Source organism: Zosterops lateralis (assembly GCF_965231275.1).
Source record: "Zosterops lateralis genome assembly, chromosome: 7".
Classification (NCBI taxonomy): domain Eukaryota; kingdom Metazoa; phylum Chordata; class Aves; order Passeriformes; family Zosteropidae; genus Zosterops; species Zosterops lateralis.
In genome coordinates this window covers 22,406,233-22,429,260 of record NC_139767.1, presented here as the reverse complement: position 1 = coordinate 22,429,260, position 23,028 = coordinate 22,406,233, and the positions used below count along the sequence as shown (strand labels likewise).

The window sequence follows — 23,028 nt, the reverse complement described above, 5'->3', positions numbered from 1 at the left end:
TACCTAGTGCTGGCTTGGGCAGCCCAGCCAGCTACAGAACAGAGCTCTGGTGTTCCAGAGCCCAGTCCACCTCCTGCCCACACTGCACCCAGGACACGTCTGGGGCCCCTCACAGCCCTCAGGCCCTGGCCCCCAGGCCTTCCCCAAAATGCTGTGAGGGCTCAGGATTACCAAAACAAACAGGCTCTTCCTGTAAAAGCAAACACTTACAAATCCCAAGTGACTATATAGTGAGAGCCTTCTAAGAAGATAAATTTTGCTGGGTTAGACATTGGGCATAGTTTTTGCAGGGCCACTAATGAGGCACACACATTAATAGGAGCAACTTACCTGTCTTGTTCCTTTCTCCTGTTGCAGTGTGAGGTTGAAGGCAACTCAGCTGCCTGCTGTGGGGTACAAAGGCACTGAATCTGCATGGGAAGAGCACAGCAAACACAACAAACAGCAAATTCCCCCTTGTGTCATGAGTACTTGGGCCAGGGTCAAGGAAGCTGCTCTCGGCTTTCTTGCTTGCAGAGAAGGGGGCAGACCCAGCCTGCCGAAGTTGTGGTGTCCTGCTGCTACAGGATGTTCCAGCTGTCCATAGTGGCTGTTGCAGCCCTTTCCCTGCAGCCCATAGCAGTGTTGTGGGGCTGTTGGCAGTGCTCATCCCACATGTTTCAGCCTTGTGGCTGCTGCTTCGTAGAGGAAGTAAGTGGTGCTTTCTGGTCCCCTTTCCTGGCAGCTTGCAGTGGTGTAAGGCTGCCTGGTTGGATGTTGTGTCTCTGGTGGCATGTTCTCCATTTGGTGGCTTGATAGTCAGTGCTGCAAAGCAGGTATGAGAGAGAAGAGGGACAATGAACGATGTCTGCAGGAGACAACAAAAGATGGAATTTCAGAAACCCAGTCTTTTTCCTCAAAGCATCTCAAAATGCAAGCCCTGTGCAAATGTGACTTCCCCTTTTCCACACACATTTATAATTCATACTCTCATTTAACAAAAGATGCTCTTCAAATACCCAGATCATGTTTATGAAAAAAAGACATTTCAGTGAAAGTTCAATTGCTAATGGTGATGACATTTGTAAAACCAACTCAACCCACTACTTTTTAATTCAAACATGCATATAAAGCTTGTTAGCTTTAACAAAGTGTAAGCAATATGGTTTTGTACAATTACCTGCTCTGAATTATCTCCTAAAATGGAACATGACACATGGCATTTGAAAAGAGAAGTTTTATAGAAAGCAGGAGCAGTACTGTTACTAGCCATATGAGTGTCACAAGACTCAGCATGCAGAAAAACATCTCTGTTCTCATTTTTTCTAGCAAATAATGCATAAGAGGTCAGCATAATTCAGGAAACACATTTTGAAATAATAATTTTGTATTGCTGGAATCCACTTTTTAAAAAGTCACCTTGGAGTAAATTATTTATGCTGAAAAGTAGTAAAACAAAGAACTGTTGTACTATTTGTCATTATGTCCCTTCTACATTGGTAGAGAAATCCATTGGTAGAGACTTGTAGTCTGTGTTGCAGTACTGTGTCATCACAATAAACACCTGGTATCCTTCCCTACCCCGATAAATCTGTTAAAAATCTTAGTTACTGACAGATATTACGATAGAGTGTACAGGAGTTTTCAGTGTGCAAATACCATTGCTGTGTTTTAGCCACAAAGAATATACCCAACATAACAGTATTTTCTAAGGGCATTTATCCTATGCATCATATTTTTAAGTTAATTTCCTATTAACAGAATATTCCTTCTTCTCTAGTAGTTTGTCAACTCTCTTCATATAATTCCAGAACTAAATGGGAAAGGTCCATTAGAGTGACAACTGAATTTTACTCTCCAGTAAGGAATCTGTTTTTCCTGAGCTCAGTTCTTTAATATTGCTCATAGGTCTTGTGTTAAAACTGTGCAGTGTCTATTCAATTCGGTCAATAAGAACTTTATATACTTCTTGAGAACAGAATGAATTTGACTAACTTTTAGAAGCCTGGATGTTATAAATCCCACTGTGCTTCATACACACAGCAACAGCAGATGCATGAAGGACCCAAATAGTAGTTCCACCTTGTAGCAACAAAAACTGTAATGTTTGGTCTTCATTTATTTGCAGCCACACCAAAAAAGAAAAATCACTAGCAGGCCATGAAATCTACTTACTCCTTTCAAAAATGTTTACATGTATGACATATGTCCAAAGCAACAAGCAGATGGTGCATTTGGTTTAAGGGAAAAATGCTGAGAAGTACAACAAAAGCATCAAGCCCAAAGGGTGCTCATGCATAAAGACTTGTAGATTTCTATGTCAATTAAGTTACTGATGCAGAAACACTTAAAAAAAAAAATGCTGGCTGGTGTAGTGGGAGATGTGGATTAACCTTTCCATGATGCAGAGTCTTACAAAGACTGGGCAAAATTCAGGAAGAGGAACTGGAGTTATACACATTTTCCCTAAAGCTACCACAGCTGGCAGATAGTCTGTCCTCTGGGATGAAGGAGTTTTAGGATGCCTTCTCAACTCCATTACTCTGGGACCTAGGAAAGCAGTTCTCTGCTGCCATTTCCTTGTACATCATCTTCAGTTTTAAGATTAATGTTTGTGAAGCAGATGACCTCGTTATAGTCATCTTGTACAATAGGATGTTTCTCCCAACAAGCCATTACTGGAGCTAAAAATAACACTGCCCTTTGACCAGCAGTCAGAGATTTTGGACGTCTGGAATTCAGAGCTCAGACATCACTTAAAATGAATACATCTCATGCTTTAATTGCAAATGTTCCTTAGCTGGAAGTAGTTTAACTTTGCCTATATTTTAAGAGGCATTATGGAGGGAGCTCTTTATACACTGGCTTAATTTGGGCCTTGAGGTGCTAATAAACTACACCCTAATTAGAACAAAAAGGCACAGAGGAATGTTCCCTGTGTAAGCCTGAAGAAGCTTGATAAAAGCTCGGTATAACTAAATTTTCAACTGCAAAAAGAAAATTACTGGCATTCTTTTTAAATACATCAAAGATATGTATTACCTCTAAAGTTTTCTTACTGTGGTTACACACACTTACTTGCTTTAATTCCGATCACAGCCCCTGTGCTGTGCTTTTTTACCCAGTGATTAATGGCCCATACCTTAACTTTGATAACTGCTTCCATGGAAATGAAACCAGTGTAAGCAGTTCAGTGTTTTATTTAATTTTATTCTTTCAATAACAATACTGCCAAATAATCTTCCTGTGTATTTCAAATGAAGTGGGTTATTCACCTGCACTAAGGCCATAGTGCTTACACAAAAAGGAATTACCAGTGATTAGACAACTTGGATGTGATGAAACAAACATGACAAATGAGGCCTGAAAAAATTATTTACATCATTTATAAGAATATACAATTTTTAATAAAAAGTATATATCCTTTTGTGTTGAATTAGGATCTTACTACTAATTTCCACTTTCCATTTCAGATTCACACCTAAAAATGCTCAGAGTATAAACATCTATAAAACTAGTAAATCTCAAAACATGGGATCTTGTAAATAATTTCCCCCACTTATTACTGTAGTTAGAAAAAGACAATAACCAAAATTTTTTCTAGTCTATTAAGTTAGAAGTCATTTGGCAAAGCACTTAGGCATATAAGCTAAACCAGAAGACATCAGGAACCAGACTTTGCAACATTTCAAACACTTCTCATACCAGGGTAGGTTAAAGAATGAGAGTTATTTTCATTTTAACTACATTTTCTACAAGTTACCTTAGGAAAAGCAAATGTTCACAATTGTGCCCAAAGTACCAAACAAACAACAAAAGTGCTTACTTCTTTGATCAGCAAACTACCACAATGGCTCTTTTACTGCGCCCCTTCAGGCTGCTCTTGGAACAGGCTCAAAGTGGTATCTATGAGGAGTTCTCTACTTCTCAACACAAATGATAAACACTTCCTTATCAAAATAGTGCAAACAGGAACAAAGAAAAGTGCCATCAACATAAGTAAACTGCAGGAAAAGAAGGCAGTTGAACACTGTGACCTTGCTCTGCTGCTTCAGAGAAATCAGTAGTACTCTTCCCAGCACACCAGGCCAATGTATTCCTATTTACCACCTCATGCCGCCACCATATGCAGAATGGATTTGGTCTTTGGCATATCCTTCTTCATAAAAGTAAATGCACCTATTCTTTGTACTGTGCATTCAAAAAAATCAAAATACTTCTTCAAAACAATAACTGAGCAAATCACTAAGTAATTAATATATACAACTCTGTCTCCTGTTTTTCCCTTTATGGCATTCTTTGGAGTGCATAGGAAAGGCTACAGTAACACATCACGTACAAAAATCAAGTTTAAGTTTTATGAAAAATACTCAAGTATTTTTAGCATTTATGTACACAAGTTTGTTTACCATATATCCTCTGTCTTTCCTTAGACATATTTTGTTTCTTGGACAGATGACATATTTCACCTATAAAGTTATAGGTTGGTAACTAGAAAATTAGGCATTTAATCCTAATATAAATAAGACTATTGGGAGAAGTAAATTTTAAGTGTATTCATTAAAGTGATGTTGCATGAAGTACTGTTGGCATTAATTTGTTCCATCAAAAATTCCAGTAAAGAGAGATAATATCATAAATTAAAAAATACAACAGAACTCTAAACACCTCGCATCCTAAAAGGCTGAGGCCAAATGTAAAGAATTACCATAAAATTGAATAAAAATTGCACTTGTATATAAACAAACTAATTTTAGCCCCCATTAATAACCTTGTTACTTTTCCAAAAAGAAGTAATAAAACATCAAGTAGCTCATTTCTTATGGCTTCACACAGTGAAGTTCACGCTTAAATTGATCAGAAGAAAGATTTTCAATAGCTGTCTTTTGTGAACATATCATCAGTTTCATCATCGTTCATCCCTCTTTGATAGCGTACGGAAGAGAAGGCACTCCAGTGAAGACGCTTCTTTTTGTAGAGGTACCATACCAGTCCAGCAAAGAAAACCAAGATAATTAGCAGGGCAAATGCTACAGCCACACCAGTATGATTAGAACCTGAAACAGATCAAAAGACAAATAATTATTATTTAAGAGTTGTTGGGAAAGACGGGACAGGAAGGACTTATGAATATGACTGCATGGCAAGAAATACTGTAGATGTAAAACCTGAGTGAAATAGGAATGAAAGCCAGTTTCGAGATGTGTGCATGGCAGGCAGGAAGATGGTGATTAAGCTGACAAAAGGACAAGAATGTTGCCTTTCCACCTTGGCAAAGACATCCAAGAACAAATGCATAAGAAAGAAGTCTATAGAGACTAAAATGACATGGTAATGCAGTCGTTCTTATAGGCTGCATGCAAAGTTTGTAGGTTTTGTATCTCATGCTGGTTGGTCAATGTGAATTAGAATATTCAACAGAAAAAAGGATATATTGTATTGTAACAAGAGGATCACTCTCTTGTCCTCTCCTCCCCACTCTTGTCCTCTCTTCCTCTCTCTTGTCCTCTCCTCCCCACTCTTGTCCTCTCTTCCTCTCTCTCGTCCTCTCCTCCCCACTCTTGTCCTCTCTTCCTCTCTCTTGTCCTCTCTTCTCCTCTCTCCTCCGCTATTCTCCACTCTTCTTCCCTTATCTCTCTTGGCCCATCTCCTCTCCTCTCCTCTCTCTCACCTCCCTTGCTCCTGCTTTCTCCCCACGTTTTTCCCTGCTCCTGCCCCGTTTTTACCCCTTAGCTCTCTTCTATCTCTCTCTCTCCCCATTCTCTCTATAGGGCTTTGCTTCAGCCCAGGCTGGTGGCTGGAAGCAAAGCCTTCTTTACCCACGACCCTTGTAATAATAAAGTCACGTGTTTCTAGAGCGTCTCAGGTGTGCAGAGTTCCTTGTCCCTGCCATCCATGGAAAAAAATTTCTACAAAGAGTTTTGGCAAGAATATTTTTTGTCATAAGGCTGATGCTTAGCTAGCTACACGGTAATACTGCACTGTCAGCTCAAGTCAAGGCAAACTGCTTCCTATTAAGTCTTCACTTCATCACATGGGAAGTTAGATGCTGATTCATGCAGGAATGCATTAGCTTATTTTTGATCATTCTGTTGTTAATTTACTAAAATTTAGGTTGGAAGGGACCTCCGGAGTTTAAAAACACCTATTTGCAAAGGCAGCACTCCTTTAGAGGTTTGTATACTTCATAAACCTAATGAGATCCTGGGCTCTTGGAAAGGCAGGTAATTACACTCCCTTCAGGCTGAAAAGATTTTGTTGAGGTTTTCCTTAGTGGCACAAAGTTTAATCTATTCCTGCATTTCCACTTCAGTGAAAATGTATACAAAATCAGAAAGATTCCACTACTTCTCAGGAGCTTGCTTGCTTAATGCTCAGTTAACTGCTTGCTTCCCTGTACAGAGCCAAGGATGAGGGAGTAAAGGCCTGAGTTATCTTTGGAGCTATGGGGTGACACTTCCAGAAGCCTTCCCAAGACTGAAAACACAATGTGCAGTATCTGCCTACTCAGCATCTCTTAAAAGCAGAACTCTCTCTGATTCCACCTACACAAATTCACCCATGACAGGATACCCTGTGGTAAGAAGCAGTAGCAACTACTCTACACTTTTGGACATTGCAGTTCTCTTCCTTACTCACTGAATGGATAGTGAGAGCCAGGACAAGTACATTCCTACACAGTTTGTCTCTGAATGCATTTTTATGGCTAAACAACAACAGAAGACTCTTGCTTAGGCAGAGGCAGTTGATGGTTCTTTTGTGAATTTCACTTCCATTATTTCAACACAGACTTCATCCAAAATACCAGACATTCCTGAAAACAGTCTCTACAAAATTAAGTCTCTGCTAAAATACAAAATTAAGTCTCTGCTAAAATAATGCTTCCATACCTAAAGGAGCTTTACAAACCACTCTGCTTTGACTACGTGCACAGTCAACTTTAGACCACATGCCAGTTGTGGACAGGATAACACTACATTTTTCATTGGCTTCTGCAGTTTTGTTCTCCCAGTTGACATAATTAACTGATGAGCCATCCAGCCAGTTCAGGGACTGTCCTGTTGAAAAAAACATTACTTAGTCTAGATCATGAAAACATCCTGTAATGCTACACAATGTCATTCACAATCTATTGATTTCTTTACATTGCTAAAAAGAGAAGGGCTGACTATCCATCCCATATATTAAAAGCAGTAAACATGAACACACAACTTTTAGCCACCCATCTGCTCTAAACCTTTAGCAATTGATGCACTTGCATCAAAAATTAGGCAGCAGTGACAGAGGTGGGAAAAATTAATTTCAGTGACTCCTGATTACCCTGACTGTGCAACATGAAGAGACTTAACTACAATGAAGTCCAAAGTGCTTTAAAATATTAAATAACAGATTCCAACCTCAAGTAGAAGTTACTGTACGCTACCAACACTACATAATTGTTCTTATTTTTGAGGATTTATGCATTTATATTTACAATATGAAACATTCATGCTTATGCATTGTTGCTACTTCTTACCCTTAAAGCCATGATCCAGGCCAAGCCACACGTTCCTGGTGATGAGATCATGTTCCTTTATGTGTGTGCTCACAAATGCATTTTCTTCAGCATCCACTATAGTCAGAAGGGTTGCTGAAGGGTCTAAGGGGAAGAGGAAACCACTCAGAATTGCAACTTACATGATTTTTCATGATGCTGGTACACTGAGTTTTCTGTGGGAACAATTACTATGGGAAAGGATTTGCTGATCTGGACTTGTAAAATTAGTTTAGAATAACCTGCAGAATAAGGACATGAACCTCCCACTCTGTAAAATACAGCATGTTTTACAAGATGGCTTTGGATGTCTGGTTATTCTAGCAAGTTATACCGAATGAATGGGAGTAAACTTACTGCTGCAGACAACATACATGGAAGATATCAAGAGATATGCCTGTTGAGAATTACTAGTCTTGCCCAATAATAAGCTTTCAGAAATATAGTTGAACAAAAGCTCATAATTTTGCTGAGTCAAGTTAATTTCTAAATCAATCCTCCCAGTGTGCCACAGGTTTTTATGTACAGTAATTGAGGAATAAGAGGGAGGAAAGGGCACGTTAGAGAGGCATGCTCAGAGTGCACCCATCCTCTACAATTATATAAATGTAAGCCAGATGCTTTCTCTTTCAATTACCAGACCAAATTGGACTCAACAGCAAACTGCGTCCAGGGCGGGGTTTTTGAGATCCTAAATAGTGAGTTCAACATCACACCATAAGGTAATTCCATGAAAGAAAGTTATGACAGTCACTAACTTCTATGTTACGGTGATTAGAACTTCTGTACACGAGACTGATTAACACTGCAATACAACTCTCCATGTAGCTCAGCAAAGAGAGAAAACCCATTAATTTGACATAAAATTAAGTTTTTTACATGCTTTAATATCTATAACATACATGCTCTTTGAACCATTTGATAGGTTAGCAAGCTCCCTATTAGCAAGCAGCTATGGCAAGGATATAAGAAAGCCCTGCCAACAGCACTAACTCACCATGCAGATAAAATGTTTTCCTCCCAACTGTAAGCATTAAATTTCTGAATCTTCTACAACTGGCTACCTGCACTTTATCTGCCAATACTTGTGTGCCAAATGATTTGTAGCATGTAGCAATATTTTATTAAGAATTTTCATCAGGTGTTCAAAGATAAAGCTTGCTATTGCTCCTAAACTAAAGGAGCATAAAAATAGCAAAGCTATAGTATAAGCAGCATAGATTTTAGGTTGTTGGGTTTTATTTCTTCTCAAATAGTGGACTTATTACAAGTTATAATGTGATAAAGAGTCTAAACCTACTCAGCTTCTGGCAGATTCTCTTAGCCTCTTCCACGTTATACACAGAAAAGTTGTAGAATGCCATGTCAAAGGCATAACAGTGATCTCTGTACTGTTCCCAGTGCAGGGAGCCACTGCTCTGTGGGCATCCAGTGGCTCTGCTTGCTTGCTTTGGCTCTAATTTTCTCTCTGCAAAGACAAAGAAATTGTTATTTCTGCTGCAGCAGTTTGTGCACAGTCTCTGGAATAACAGGACAGTAAGTATTAATGAGAGCTGCTACTACTCCTACCAACAACCACTATTCAATTAGCTTACATTCCTTCTCTTTGTGTCATATATGAATTTATTTTAAAGTGAACAGAAGACAAATCCCAAAGACTTGGGAACAATTTTTTATTGCTTTTTTTGTGGATTTGACATTTGATAAGTACTTTGGCTTAGAAAAGGTACATACATTTGATATTCCTACCACAGGTGATCAAGAAGTAAACAGATTTGATTTAGGTTTTCACCACTGAAATGAGAGAATTTAACTCCTTGAAGTATTAAAAAGTGTTTTATCATTCCTGATAAAAAACTCTTCTTAAAAAGGGAACCACGTGCCGTATTTCAACCTTCATTTCTACTTCTAAATACAATATGTAAAGACAGCTACACAAAACTTTAAAAATAAAACTTACTGTTTGGAGGGCTATAGCAAATGGCACCTTCGGCAACATTTGTACATTTTGTACGGTTCCAAAATCCTTTAGTATCCAACAGAACACAGTTCTCAGTAGTATTTGAGTTTTCCAATTCCCAGGGATAGTAGTCAAAGTCACTTCCGTCTGACCATTCAAAATTAGCTTTACTTCCCTAATTAAAGAAAAAACCCACAACTTTTAAACCACATATGACTATGCTTTAAATGTCATCCATCGTGAATTGTCATGTAGCAATATTTGCAGAGTGATAAATTAAAGAGCAGGTGGTCTCATCTAAATTCACAGCAAATAAATGTACAACATAGTTTGCATTTTCTTAATATAGAATTTTTTATTATTTGTGGGAACTGAGAAAGGACAGCATGTTCACAAGTTTAAACCTGTCATGTGCCTGTTTTATCTGATGGGGAACATTTTACTTAGTTCCACTCTGCTGTTTCATTTAAGCAATCTGCCTTCCCTGCTATGAGCATTAGTGGATACATTGCAAACTGTTAAATTGTTGAGATAGCCTCAGTGAGTAAAACTGGGCAGCTCAGGGATGGTTTGCAGTGCTAGTTCCTACTTCAGATACATTCCTGGAAACCTATGCCAATGAGGAGTCAGTTGTGAGGGACTCATTCACAGGTATGCACAGAAATGACAACCTCTGCAGAAGAGTGTTCCTGCCAACTAACTACTATGACCACGTCTGGGAATTAGTGAGGGGAGCAGGGTCAGGGCCACAGGCTTTTGGCTCCACAGTAAAGCAGACAGAGGAGGAAGGTGATCTGCAGCTGCCTCCAGCTATTGTGTTTCCTGGGAGAATGGACACTCTACTTACTGAGAGCCAGTTCCTGAACTGCTCTGGAGAGCCAGTCCTGACCTCAGCTAAGCAGGTTCCACACAGTCTTGTCTGTCTCTCTTTGCTAATGAAATCTGATTCTACAGAGGGCCATAAAGTCTGAAGCCTCTAGGGGTAGCACTGCAAATCATGCTTCCTTGTGCTGCAAGGAATGATTTGAGAACATGGTATTATTTTAAACTGTCAGGTATTAGGAAGAAATATCTTAGTGTGCCTACATTCACCAAAATTTAATATTAACACATTACGCAGGATTGAAAACATACTATATGGAAAAGAGATTCTAAGGAACCAGAAAAAACCATCAGAAAATATTTAATATTTTGTCCAAAATACTATTTACAGATCTGTTACTGACATCCCCAACAGCATATACTTACATCATGAATTGACAACCCAAGCCACAGCGGATAACCATCCTGTTTGACAATATCTTCTAGAAATAACTGTTCTGATTCACTGTGTACACTTGCTAAATCACTGTTATTTTGTTGGCACAATCTCAATGCCTCATACCACGTTAATTTTTTCTGAAGGATCCTGTATGTTCTGTTTCCATGTGGAATAGTATTGGGCAATGGAGGCTTGTGCTCTTGGTGTCCTATTTCAAAGAATACAAAGATAAATTGTGTGCATTTCTTTCATGTTATTAGGAAAAATACAGAAAGCATTAAAATCCATCTATATCAGTGTAACTCAAGCATTAAAGTGCTCAGTACAAACCACTTCCATCAAGTTCACTTTTGCTACTTGGAACACCGAGTTCAGCAGTTGCTGGATGAGCATAGCAAACACATTTCTCCTGATCAGAGTATTACAGCAGTAATGCAGACTGATCAGATGACCCCAGAAGCTCATGACAGCTGTGCCATGTGTTTCACTAGGAGCAAAACCAAAGCCTTATTCAGCAGGAGCCATGATTTAAATTATGACCCTCATCCAACTCCAATACTACTCACCCCTTTCGATTTTACAGGCGAGAATACTGTACATGTTGTAGTGATTAGCATGCCAACTTTGAGAGTAATTATAAATATCCCAAAACCCATCAAGATTTACGCCAGCAAAAAAACTGTTCTTCTTTATGATAGGTCTTCCCAGCCTCCAGTTATTGTAAGTCAGATGAGTTTCATCATACCACTTGAGAACTTTATCTGTGGAAAATATTGCGTATTTATTAAACCACTGACAATATGTCTACAAATACCATTTAACTTTGAATATATTAATGATATTAACAGATGTTCACTTTGGAAAAAATGCTGGGATACTGCAAGTTACTCTAAATTAGTTCCATATCCAATGCTAAATACGTTAGCATTACTCATCCTGGCCACTTTAAGTCCTGCTTTGCAGGGAAATCTAATTTAGACTGAACAGAACATATTGGATCTAATTATCACTCAAACAGAGAGCATGTCATGTTATTTTTTTCTAGAAGGTAAGTACAAATATAAAACATTGTTACAGGTTTGCATTCACTTTGACTTTAGTTATAAACTGAAACATGCAAGAAATATGCACTTAATGCTGCAATTTTTGTCTCCAATCCAGTTAATAAGAAAAAAACCAAACACTTAAATCTTACCACTGTCATCATAAATCACACCCAGCCAGACCCACAGAGCCAGACCACTGAATGAATGAAGCTGCTCAGTAACGAAGTTATTCTCCTCTTCATCTCGAACACTCAGGACAAATGCTTCAGGGTCTGTTGAAAAAATTTTTTTTACGTTACTTTCTTACAAATTCACCTTTAAGTTAAAAAAACCCATCATTTCTCAATTACTGTTAACAATTATTACAGATAGGTTAACATCTGTAAAGGTCAGATCTTATAACAGAACTAATTGAACAGTGCAAAATCAATTTTTAAATGTATTATCAATTGTACTATCCCTGGTTATGTGGATAAGTGTCACTTCAACTTGTATGTAGTAAAAATTCTCTGCATAGAACATAAAAATACCAACAAATTTTCATGATTTGCTTGAACTGCCTTAGTAGAGAAAAAATATTAAGAAAAAGATTGAATTGAAATCAGTTCACAAAAAAATAAAAATAATTTTTGGAAAGACAAATGTCTGAAGGTTTAATACAAGAGGAAAGCTGCTTCTAAGGTTATACGTTATTCAGGATGGACAGAAAACGCCCATGTGCTTTTCTGTTTATTTTCTTTGTTCACATAAGTGTTCCACACAGCAAAGCTGGAGGCAGCAGGAAACCAGGGAGTTAATGTAACTATAAAGCCAGAATGTTGCCAAGGGTATAACAATTACCCAAACTATTTAAAACTGACATATTATAACAAAACCCCAACCAAACACAAAAACCTTGCCATATTTCAGAAATCTCAGAGTTCAGTAGTTCCAAGCTGCCTCTTTCTTCAACTCTCCTAACCATGCTCTGGCACTTTTTATCAGGGCAGTGCAAGGGCAAACAGCATCAGGCAGTGCAACACTACTGCACTACTGCTACAGCCTTTCTCAACATTCACTCTGCTGTCTGTCACTGTAAGACAGTGACTCAGATCTAACACTCATCTCCCCCAAGCTCATCTAAGTCCATAAATATCTGCAGTATGACAAAGTACTTACTCATGTTCCTGCATAAATGATGAGCTTCATGAGGCTTCAATTCTCTCCATCTATTTTTTGTTATCATAAAAGTGTAACAATTGTTTCTAAATGATATCCAGGGTGTATTTTTAATCTTATGTGGGCACTTCACTTGTGTAACTTGTTCTTTTTCAGTCTTTTCTAAAAAAAAGACAAGACAACATCAGAACATGAATTACTAATAACAACACCTGACCTGCACCCTACAAAACACTTTCAGGTACCATTTAAAAAAACATGTAAGACAAATTAAGTTGTCATCCTTAAAGTGTGTTGTTTTCAGTTCCTCATGATGGTGATTTTTTTAAAGTAACAAAACCAGCAGTAAGCTCTACTAAAGAATACAGATACTTGCCAGTTTTCACAGTTATTTTAAATAGGTTTAAAAATAAAATCCCTACATAAAAGTGCTAAGTGTAGGCCAATAACTGAAAGCTCTTATTGCCTCTTGTGCAAGGCAGATCACTGTAATAAATAAGCTACTTCACAGCTAGCAGCACATCTCAGTTCTATGGCTTTATCTAATACTTGAGGAATAAGAAGGACTCTTCCTGCAGTTCCCTGGCTTGTAAACACAAAACAGTTAATGATGTTCTAACACCACACTTTACTGTGACTCGGGATGTACAATAGCTTGTGTCTCCTCACAGAATAAAACCAAAACTAATCATAATGGTCTCACAGGGATGAAGTCCATGATGATCTATTAGAAAAATCTTTTTCTGAAGGATACACAACTAGCATAGCTTTCCTGGAAATAAAAAAAAAACACCTATCCTACTATATGCCTGTCTTGTTATAATTAGTAGATATTTAGAAGGGTTTTGTGAACTTCAGGTGATGTTAGTTTTCAATTCAGTGTCTACCTTCTACCTTTCTTCTCCATATAGTCATGTACCTTCTCCCTGCAGAAGAATTCTGTGTGTGAACAGATTTGAAGCCAGTTTTCTTTTTTAATGGAATAGAAATCAGAGGAAATGTAAGTTTTAAAAAGTTGCAATTTTCAAGTTACAAGCTTTCTGGAAACACTGAATACATTTCATAACAGAATAAAAATAAATTTTAATAAAAATTCTGGTAGCATACATACTTTCTGATGCATAGCAAATAGCACCTCGATTTTCAGAGGAACAGTCAGAAGTTCTCCAGAAGCCATCAGTATCCAAAAACACACATTCTTCGCTTGTTTCTTCATCATCTTCAGACCAGCGACTGAAACTCACATGTTTCCCATCCAGCCAGCCATAATGTTTTCCACCCTAGCATGATTTAAGCAAAAGGGATGAGCTTACACTGTAAAAAAATGTAAGGTGCAGAAAATGATATGATAATATTTTTACACTGGCTAGACATTTTCAGTGTCTCTGATGAGAACTGTAATTGTTCTACTGCCCTCAGTAGAGCCAACTTCCTCCTCATAATATAATAAGCTTTTTTATTTTAAGTTCTGCAGTTGTAAAAATGCAAATTAGCTGAATGGCAAACTATCCAAAGTTGATGTTTCACTACTGTACATAGGCAGGAAGGCCTAGAAATGGGATGTCCAAATTGCATCATTTGCATCTGCAAAGCAGTGGTGGATATAATCTCCTGGTCTTGAGAAACTAGTAATAACTGAGAAGAAAGTCCAGTCTCAGTTACGCCATATTGAGTTGAAAGTAATCTATTAAACTTACATCTCTGCTGAAGAGTCCAGTCCAGAGTGGGTAATTATGAAGAGCAGCCTGAACAGCAAGAAAAGCCTGCTGGAACTGATCTGTGATGCTAACCAGCTGCATCTTATTATTTATGCATGCAGCCATTGCATCATTCCAGGACAAATTCTTCAGAATTAACATGTATTGAACATTTTGATAGGTCAGTGTTTCATTAATGACTTGCTCTGTCTGGTTATCAGCAGTTCCTATACACAAGAAAAAAATCCAATAATTAGGTGGTTAAATACTGTAATATATTTTAAACTCCCAATGTCTCTGTAATAATCAGAAAAACCTGTTTGACTGCACTTAGGAAAAAAAATCTTAGATTGTAGATTATGCTGATAATTATAGTTATAAGCAAACATCTTTGATATCTTAGATAGAAAAATATATATTTAAAAAAGTATTATTTTCAGCCAATGTATTATTAAATATCTTTTTCTCAACTTAGGTTCACATCTTTTTGTATGTTATTTTTAACTAACTGCTAAATAATTTATTGAATTAAAACATATTCTATAACTTTAATTATACACAAATGCAAGAGGGCAAGTGCTCTCTGCTGTAATATAGCAATAGCTAAACCTGACTCATTTATCTCTGTGGAGCCTGTGGATTTGTGCTTATGCAAATCTAATGGGCCACAGAACTTGTCTATGCAGATCTTGGTACAGCACAGCCCCAGAACTCCTTACTGCCATCCTTGAATACACTGAGAACTGCTTTCACCTCCACTTAACTAATTGCAGAAAATCCAGCTTGCATAGGGAGGGATGTAATTCACTATTTGTGCTCTGAGCATGGAGTGTTATCACAGTTACCAGCACCACACCTGAAGGCACACAGCTCAGTGATGCATGGCTACTGCAGTTAATAGAAAATGCAAATACTCCTGTGGGTGGTAAGATTAGGCATACAAATGGTAACCCCAAAAGCTTTATACACAACCAAAAATAAATTCATTCTGCAAAAGGCAGAACCCTCCTGATATTTAAAATATTTGAAGTAGAAAAAGGCTTGCAAGGGGTGAGGGGAGGCATCACTCTATAAATAACAGTATATAAATGGCTGATTGATAGGCTGACAGGGCCATTTTCCAAAACACAAGATGACAGAAACACAATATTAATTTGATATTTACAGCTTTCAATAGATAGAAAACTGACAAGGCTCAAACAGATTGTATCAAGTGGTTTCTGTCTGCTGCCAAATGCTTTCACTTAGTAAACAGCTACAAAAGAGAACCATGAAACCCAGGGTGCTGTCACACATCAAGGGGTACCAAATTGGAAACAAGACAGTAAGTAAAATGTTCATTTCTGAAAAAATAATTGCTGATGATTACCATCTCAAGAAATTCTGCAAATCACAATCACGCCAAGATTTCCAATGAAGATGAATCATCTTTTTCCCTATGATAAAGCCCTATACAACTTGGACTCTCTCACAACTCGCCCTACAATCTGCTGAGGTCCCTCTCAAACTATCCTTAGATCCCTAACACAGTATAAGACCAGACCACAGCAGGACACATTCTCTGTCAGTCCAAAAACCTTTCTCATTACACCTTCTACAGCTGTGGCAAAGAAATGTGGAGTATTTAGTCACTTCAGACTAATAAGAGATTGATATAAACAGATACATTGTCAACCTCCAATTTGTAAGTCTCCTGTTCACATTTCTACGACATCTCTTCCATCCAGACTTCTAATCTTAACACTTAAAAATTTCTGGAGTATTTAGCACTGGGTAAAGAAGATTTTGTATGTTAAATGGAGATGTGGGTGTGGGAGGTAGAAATCTCTGCCTATTTGAGAATGAAGAAGGTGGGTGTAGGCTTGGGTGTTTTGTACACCTAGGTTTCTTTGTGTTTGATTTTTTTTAGAAGATAGCATGTTCATCACTTAAAAGGATTATTTATATAAAGGAACCTACTCAGAAGTGGGTATGCTGAACATTAGCCCATAGCAGTAATGAAATGCACATAATAACTATATGTGTTTGATCTTATTCCAGTAATTGGTATTGGCCAACCCACATGGGTATATCTGAACATTATTTTTAGTTCAGATTAAAAAAATCCCACTCATACCAACTCTCAAGTTTGCTCAGGGGAGAGACCAACTTCAACATTTAGAGTCTATGATACTTTATATTCTCATAGATGTCAAAGACAGAGGATGTATTTAAGGAGGATATAAATATTGTGAGATTCCTTTCTAGGGCTTCTCACTTCCACAGTTCTGAAAAGGAAAAAGGAGTCACTTGTTCCACCCCTCAGTGTACATGATCTCTGCACCCACAGAACATTAAAGACCCATCTGCTAAAGTATAATTCCAATGAAACCGCACAAAGTCCCTCAGGAAAAGAGATTCTCCCTGAACTGGGCAATGAAAAACAATAGGGAAAATTCTGAATGGCTGACAAAACAGAGCCCAGATCCTCCTCTACACTCTGCTTTTCTAAAATTTACCTGCCTAGTCTCTACAAGAATCCTGCTCTTCAACTGAAATCATTTACATGCTTTAAAGTCTCCTGGCACATGCACCTTAAGTTAAAACTCTGGCTGCAATTTATTTTGACTCTTCAGACTTACCTACAGACCGCTGGCATATACCCAAAAAGTGCCTGTCAGCACAAGCAGTGAAATTCCATGTTCCAACATATTGTGATTTGGGATCATTGAGGATTACACCACACTGATTGTTAAATTCTTCATCAAAAAGCTGAGAAACAGAAATATCCTTATCAGACTCAAATAAGGTATAAACATATTTGTGTAGAGGTGAAGTAACACGAGTCTAGGAGAACCCCAGCTGTCTGAACTTGTTTAAGAAGTTTCAAAGGAGTGGTGCAATACAGCTTACCTGTTTCACAAACACTACCAGGTGCCTGGACTCAAAGTTTTCCTAAGCTAAAAACATTTCAGCAGTTGTCATCCAAGTAAAGGTAAATAAAACCCCAGTACTGTCAGCCACTCTGTTGGCCAATTAAAATGACTAAGTGGGGAATTTTGGTCTGTTCCATGGAGGGGGGGGTTTGACACAACATTCCAAATTTCTTTACTCAACAGGCAAGAAAAGTCAAAAGTCAGAACTTACGTCCAGTGGAATTTTCCTTAATCTTCCTGTCAGGAGTGGGTGAAAGTTACTATACAACAGTCTACTCTCATCTATCCATTTGTTTTCCCTTGTACTGAACAGGAACTGTAAACCAATCCAAATATCTTTTGGCAGGCCAGGAAGCAAGGATGTTATATAATCTGTTGGATGGAATAGTAAATGTACATATTGTGGTTAGGAAAATAACAACATCTGAAAGAATACTTCCCATAACTAAGACAATGCAATCCCTGTTTGTATTAATTTAATTTTTCCAGCCCTTCATGAATGTTTATCATCCCTCCCCTCCACATGATATCACCTTTCATATTGATTTTATCTGAAAGCAGCAGGCTATTGGTATTTGTCCTTCAAATTCTGAGCTGAGAAGAAGATAGGGGATTTAACCTGTTCCTTTGCCAACTAATTTAGAATCTTTAACTTAAAGAAAAACTTAAGAAGCTGCTTCTCCACAAGCCTACAAGATCTACTGTCTGCTGCCCTTTCTGAATTGATGGAGGGAATCTTATCTCCCATCTTTCTCTTTTACGTAACATAAATCAGAACATTTTTTTGATTCTGGCAGTTTATCCACCCCACCATCAGAGAAAGCAGGACAGGTCAAAGGAAGTCAGACTTAGCTGAAAAAAAATTCAGCCAGGTAAACCTTAAATCAGACCCCTCTTAGTGAGCATTCTGGCAAGAAACAATGGGCTTTGGTAACCCCCCAGGCATCAAAGGCAGTCACTAAGCTTGACTAGTTTAGGAAGACAAATCGAAGTTATGTAATTAGCTCCTGCTGACATGTTCCAGCTATTGGTCACATGCCAGACTAGCCATAGCCTATTTTCTGAAAGAGACAGAGCCATTGTAGATTTGCATGTCAGGGCTAGCCTGAGAGGAGTAGAGGCAGCCCACAGAAAGTGCATTTTAAGAGGACTGTGTCTTCTTCCCATATAGGTGGTCTCCAATACACAGAGCAAAGAAAAACAAGCAAGACACAATAACAAACACTTCTATATGCACCAAATCTCAAAAGGGATTCTGCTACATAACATTTCAGAATGGCTGTGCTTTTCCAGCCTTAAAGGCATACAAAAACATATAGGCCTAAGATCTGCAGCAGCAAAAAAAAAAATTACCATTAAGCTGCTGCCTGCAGATACACTCTTGACTTCTCTAGTCTACTTACCATATTTTGTTTGGCAAGAGGTTATTTGCTTATAAAGAAAATATGCACTGTGGGCACTGCAGAATTCAACTGAGCTACTTCAGCTACACCCTAAGAGAACTCTTAATTATCCACAAGAATATAGTTGCAAATTCAGCCATATCATTCAGCAGTTTATTGCTGAACATTAATTTGCAGCCAATGCGAACCCATTTCTTCCTCACTGCATTTCTCTGATTGACTTTAGTTGATTTAGGTGAAACAATTCTGTCCTCTGGTCCTCCTGCTTTCCATCCTCTCATCACTGAAGAGCTCACAGGGGGTCAGTCTGGACACACCGCCACATTAAGCTGCTGTGCACATGCAGAAACAAAGGGTCCTGTGCTCCAGCTGGCATTGTATTTGCTACCTCATTCACACACACAGCTGAGCTTCTCTTGGAAGCAGCTTCTACAGCATTTTTTTACAGTGCAAATTCTACAGTCTCGGCTATGTTTTAGCTTGCAAAGCCAAACAATTCTTCATTCAATGATGACCCTTCTATGCTCAACTCTCAGTGCAAGGTTTTACAACATTTTTCTTTTTGTAACAGGTTAAAATCATACAGAGAAGGTGCTCTTCAGACTGGTTCAAATGTCTGCTTAACTGCATTTCCATGTTATGTTTCCAACAATGCAAGCAACAGACAATACATTTTTAACCAGATCTGGATTTTTAGAATGTTTCTAGTGTGGCTGTGGATAACCAAGTGATTTATGCTCAAGTTCTTAAGCAGAACTATTCTGAATCTGGAAGAGAAGCTGCATACTAAAGTGCTCCCAGTTCACCTCAGTACCTTGGTCAGCTTGATCTGAGATAGATGGAAGAGATCCTCCAAAAGTTACACACTTTTCATTAGCTGCATTAAATGTTAAATGTTCAGGTTTCATCTTTAGAAAACACTGCAAAATAAACATAATTTAAATTATTTTCATCATACCATTCTGCCTAAAATAAATCAATATGCAAAGGTTCTTAAACCAATCCTAAAAATTCACTTCTCATTTCCTGCAATAACATAAAACTATTTTTTGCAGAAGGCGAGGGACCTGATACTAGCTGCAAGCATTTATTCAGTTCAGCAGAGTAGCCAAATATAAAATGATCTCCCTGACTAACTCCTCATTGATAGTCAGTAATTCTTATTTGCTACATCAGAATTGCGTACTGGCTTAGGAATGACAACTCACACATGAACTCTGCAGTCAGACAGCGCAGGTCAGGAACTTGTAATAAGGTACCTTTGGGGAAAAACTACATGGGATCTCCAAGGTCTAATCTGCAATGATGTGAAGTAAGTTTAAAAACCTTGGCACAATGTAATGGGCAGATCTGATGCACATATAGAGAATAAAGGTGGAGCAAACAACAGGAATGAGTCTCACTAAGACTTTAGATGACTGTCTTAAAATGTAGTACTGAAATAATAATATTATGGCTTCTTACTTGTTGTTTAATTCTTAAAAGCTGCTCACTAATTTTTAAGTAAGTTTAATCATTAAGGCAACTCAGGAAACAGTGTCTGCCAACTTGCTGCCTGTCTATGGTTACTCCAGAAGAGACACAACATGCTTCTGCCACAGAAACCTCATCCTCTCCTTTTCTAATCCTTCTCTTCATTCAAAGTAGAAGCCCAAGATTAGACAATACAACCAATGTTCTTGTACCTAAATGTGTGGTGGTGGCAAAGCAAAACAACCTGAAAATGAATGCTTTGAAATTAAGAAACCATCAATCCTGAATAAGGGACAAAAGGGGAGGAGACTATTTTAATCATTACACTTAGTTTCCAAAAGCCTATTTCTAGTCTATTCCTCAACAGAGGGGCTACCTCCTCCTTTCTTTTAGGAAAGCATTCCAGCTTACTGGGCTGTGAAGAACAGGCAAGGATGATGAATCTGTGTTCTTGCTGTACCTTATTCCGGAAATGGTGCCAGCCTTTAGGGCAACCTCCTCTGACTGGGCGGTAACTGGGATCGTGTCTCTCTAGTAAGGAGGCATTATTTTTTTCACAGATGAAGGGCAATTTCACATTACAGTTAACTGGGTAGTCTGCAGAAACAGAAGTTTTAAAAACCAGTTATGGCATTGCCTATCATACTCCATTTGCTATCCATACTTTATGACATGACAAAGACAATCTGAAGGGAAACCCTTTTTGGTGCAACCACAGTGAACTACTACGCAATTGAAATCATTAAAAACAGCAGTAGAGCAAAAGGCAAGCAAAAATCATTTGTATCAGACAGTAGTACAGTAGTCCTAAAGATACAGAGCATCACTCTTACTTTCCAGTATTAACACTTCATACAGGTGAGAGAGAGAAACTTGAAAACAGAATATTATTGAAAAAAGATTTTGTATATGAGGACTAACCTTGTGTTCTGGCAAAGAGGGTATGCCTAAGTGTCAAAAAAACCCAAAAGGAATCCTCTAATATCTACATAGAGAGCATCTGACCTGCACTGCTTTACATGACTCCTGCAGTCATAAATGGAGTGACTTCCTAGTCTAGAGCAACTTTTGGCTAACAGAGATGAAAACAGTTCAGCAGCAAACAACTGAATAACGGGGAAAATGTGCTTGAAATGGTAGAAGACAGGAGGAGCTTCTTGTTCTCTTCAGGTTATACATGTTCCTCAACATAAGTGTTGAAAAAAGGAAGTAATAAGCTTCAAGTACCACCAGGTGGCTTTTTCATTACTTTGTCTGTCTCTTACAATATGACTCCAATAGTTAATGGAATTTGCGCCTGCAGATATGTACATGGTTGCAAGTATAGAGTAAACCTCTCTAACTAACAGCTCTCAGACAAACTCCAGAGCTTAAAATGTGCAGCATAAACATAAAAAGCCACTAAAACCAGAGTTCACCTAATTCATTTCTGTTGCAAAAAGAGTGACAATCTGTCATAAAAATTGGTCATCTGAATTCAGGTTTGCCTTTGGTCATTAAGAAATATTACCACAGCTTCTACCATGAGGAAGTAATAAATGATTCAACAGTCAATCAGATTATCATGAAGAAGTCATTCACTCCTAATCTGGTATCAATTTGCATTTAATGGAAGAGTTTGGGTAGAACAGTAATGACCACTTGTTTTCTTTTCAAATAAACACAACAATAGCAGAGGGAGTGAAAAAAATAAAAACAGCCTTACCTCTATACCAGTTCTTTCTGGAAATATACCAGCAATCTCTCAATAATCTATCATGGAAGCGTGGAAATAACTGTAAACTGGATATAAATATTTCAGAGTTAATCTCCAATCCAATGTGACCTTCATGGAAAAACTCTGATAGCAACAGTGTCAGTGCAAACAAAAATTTGGGCTACTAACTGTTTCTAGATGCCCTACACAAACTAGGCTAGAAATAAATATGTTGTAGGTTCAGCAGTTGCATACTGTGCCCAAATTAACTCTGTTGAGATGTGCAGAATGAGGTTATTTATCACCATGCTGCAATCACAGCATATTGTTAGGACAAGTGAAGGGAGTAGGAAATAGCCCTGGTTTTCTTTTCACAATAGTACATTGCTATAGTATTTTGGAAAGTGAAGGACTTTCCTTGTAAGAAGCCAATAAATCTTCTCTGCAGCCAAGAAGGGAATGATGCAAGATTTGCTGTGAGTCATCCCAACTCTACAAGGCTATACTAAAAGCCTTCCAAGACTTTGGCATTACCTAACTAGAAGTGTGATGTCTTAAACTAATTTCCCACTCCCTGTTCTTGGGTATTCCTCAGTCCTCAGAGTCAGACTGGCCACTTTTTTGGTCAGTTCTCCAAATGTTAACAGAACATAGAAGATGGTCTGAAACCCCATAAAAGCATTTCAAAGATCAAAGGAATCCATCAGCTACTAGCATCACACATTTCAAGGATTCACATGACAATACTAAGCTGCCTAAACCCAACAATCCAAAATCTAGAGGCTCTGATAACACACACAAGAAATAGATTACTAACTCAGTTACAATGAAAGTTCTATGAATTAACTACTCTAGTTAACAATTCCTAAAAAGCACAAAATAAAGTTTACAAAAAAGCATCTCATA

At 38.0% G+C, this 23,028-nt stretch overlaps 1 protein-coding gene across 1 annotated transcript in view; it reads right to left on the bottom strand.

The window, feature by feature from the left end:
- Window positions 1–3,075: 3,075 nt before the first annotated feature.
- The window catches only part of LY75 (lymphocyte antigen 75), a 43,814-nt gene continuing 23,861 nt past the window's right edge, over window positions 3,076–23,028 (bottom strand). The window contains exons 20-35 of the mRNA XM_083865284.1: window positions 22,132–22,208; window positions 20,887–21,023; window positions 19,768–19,873; window positions 17,762–17,922; window positions 17,257–17,386; window positions 14,636–14,862; window positions 14,050–14,218; window positions 12,939–13,100; window positions 11,930–12,052; window positions 11,301–11,495; window positions 10,722–10,942; window positions 9,474–9,648; window positions 8,814–8,981; window positions 7,496–7,618; window positions 6,870–7,037; window positions 3,076–5,036 (exon numbers count right to left, since the gene is read on the bottom strand). Coding sequence (XP_083721410.1) covers window positions 4,852–5,036; window positions 6,870–7,037; window positions 7,496–7,618; window positions 8,814–8,981; window positions 9,474–9,648; window positions 10,722–10,942; window positions 11,301–11,495; window positions 11,930–12,052; window positions 12,939–13,100; window positions 14,050–14,218; window positions 14,636–14,862; window positions 17,257–17,386; window positions 17,762–17,922; window positions 19,768–19,873; window positions 20,887–21,023; window positions 22,132–22,208 — 2,527 coding nt within the window. The 3' untranslated portion in view covers window positions 3,076–4,851. The remainder of the gene's footprint in view (window positions 5,037–6,869; window positions 7,038–7,495; window positions 7,619–8,813; window positions 8,982–9,473; window positions 9,649–10,721; window positions 10,943–11,300; window positions 11,496–11,929; window positions 12,053–12,938; window positions 13,101–14,049; window positions 14,219–14,635; window positions 14,863–17,256; window positions 17,387–17,761; window positions 17,923–19,767; window positions 19,874–20,886; window positions 21,024–22,131; window positions 22,209–23,028) is intronic.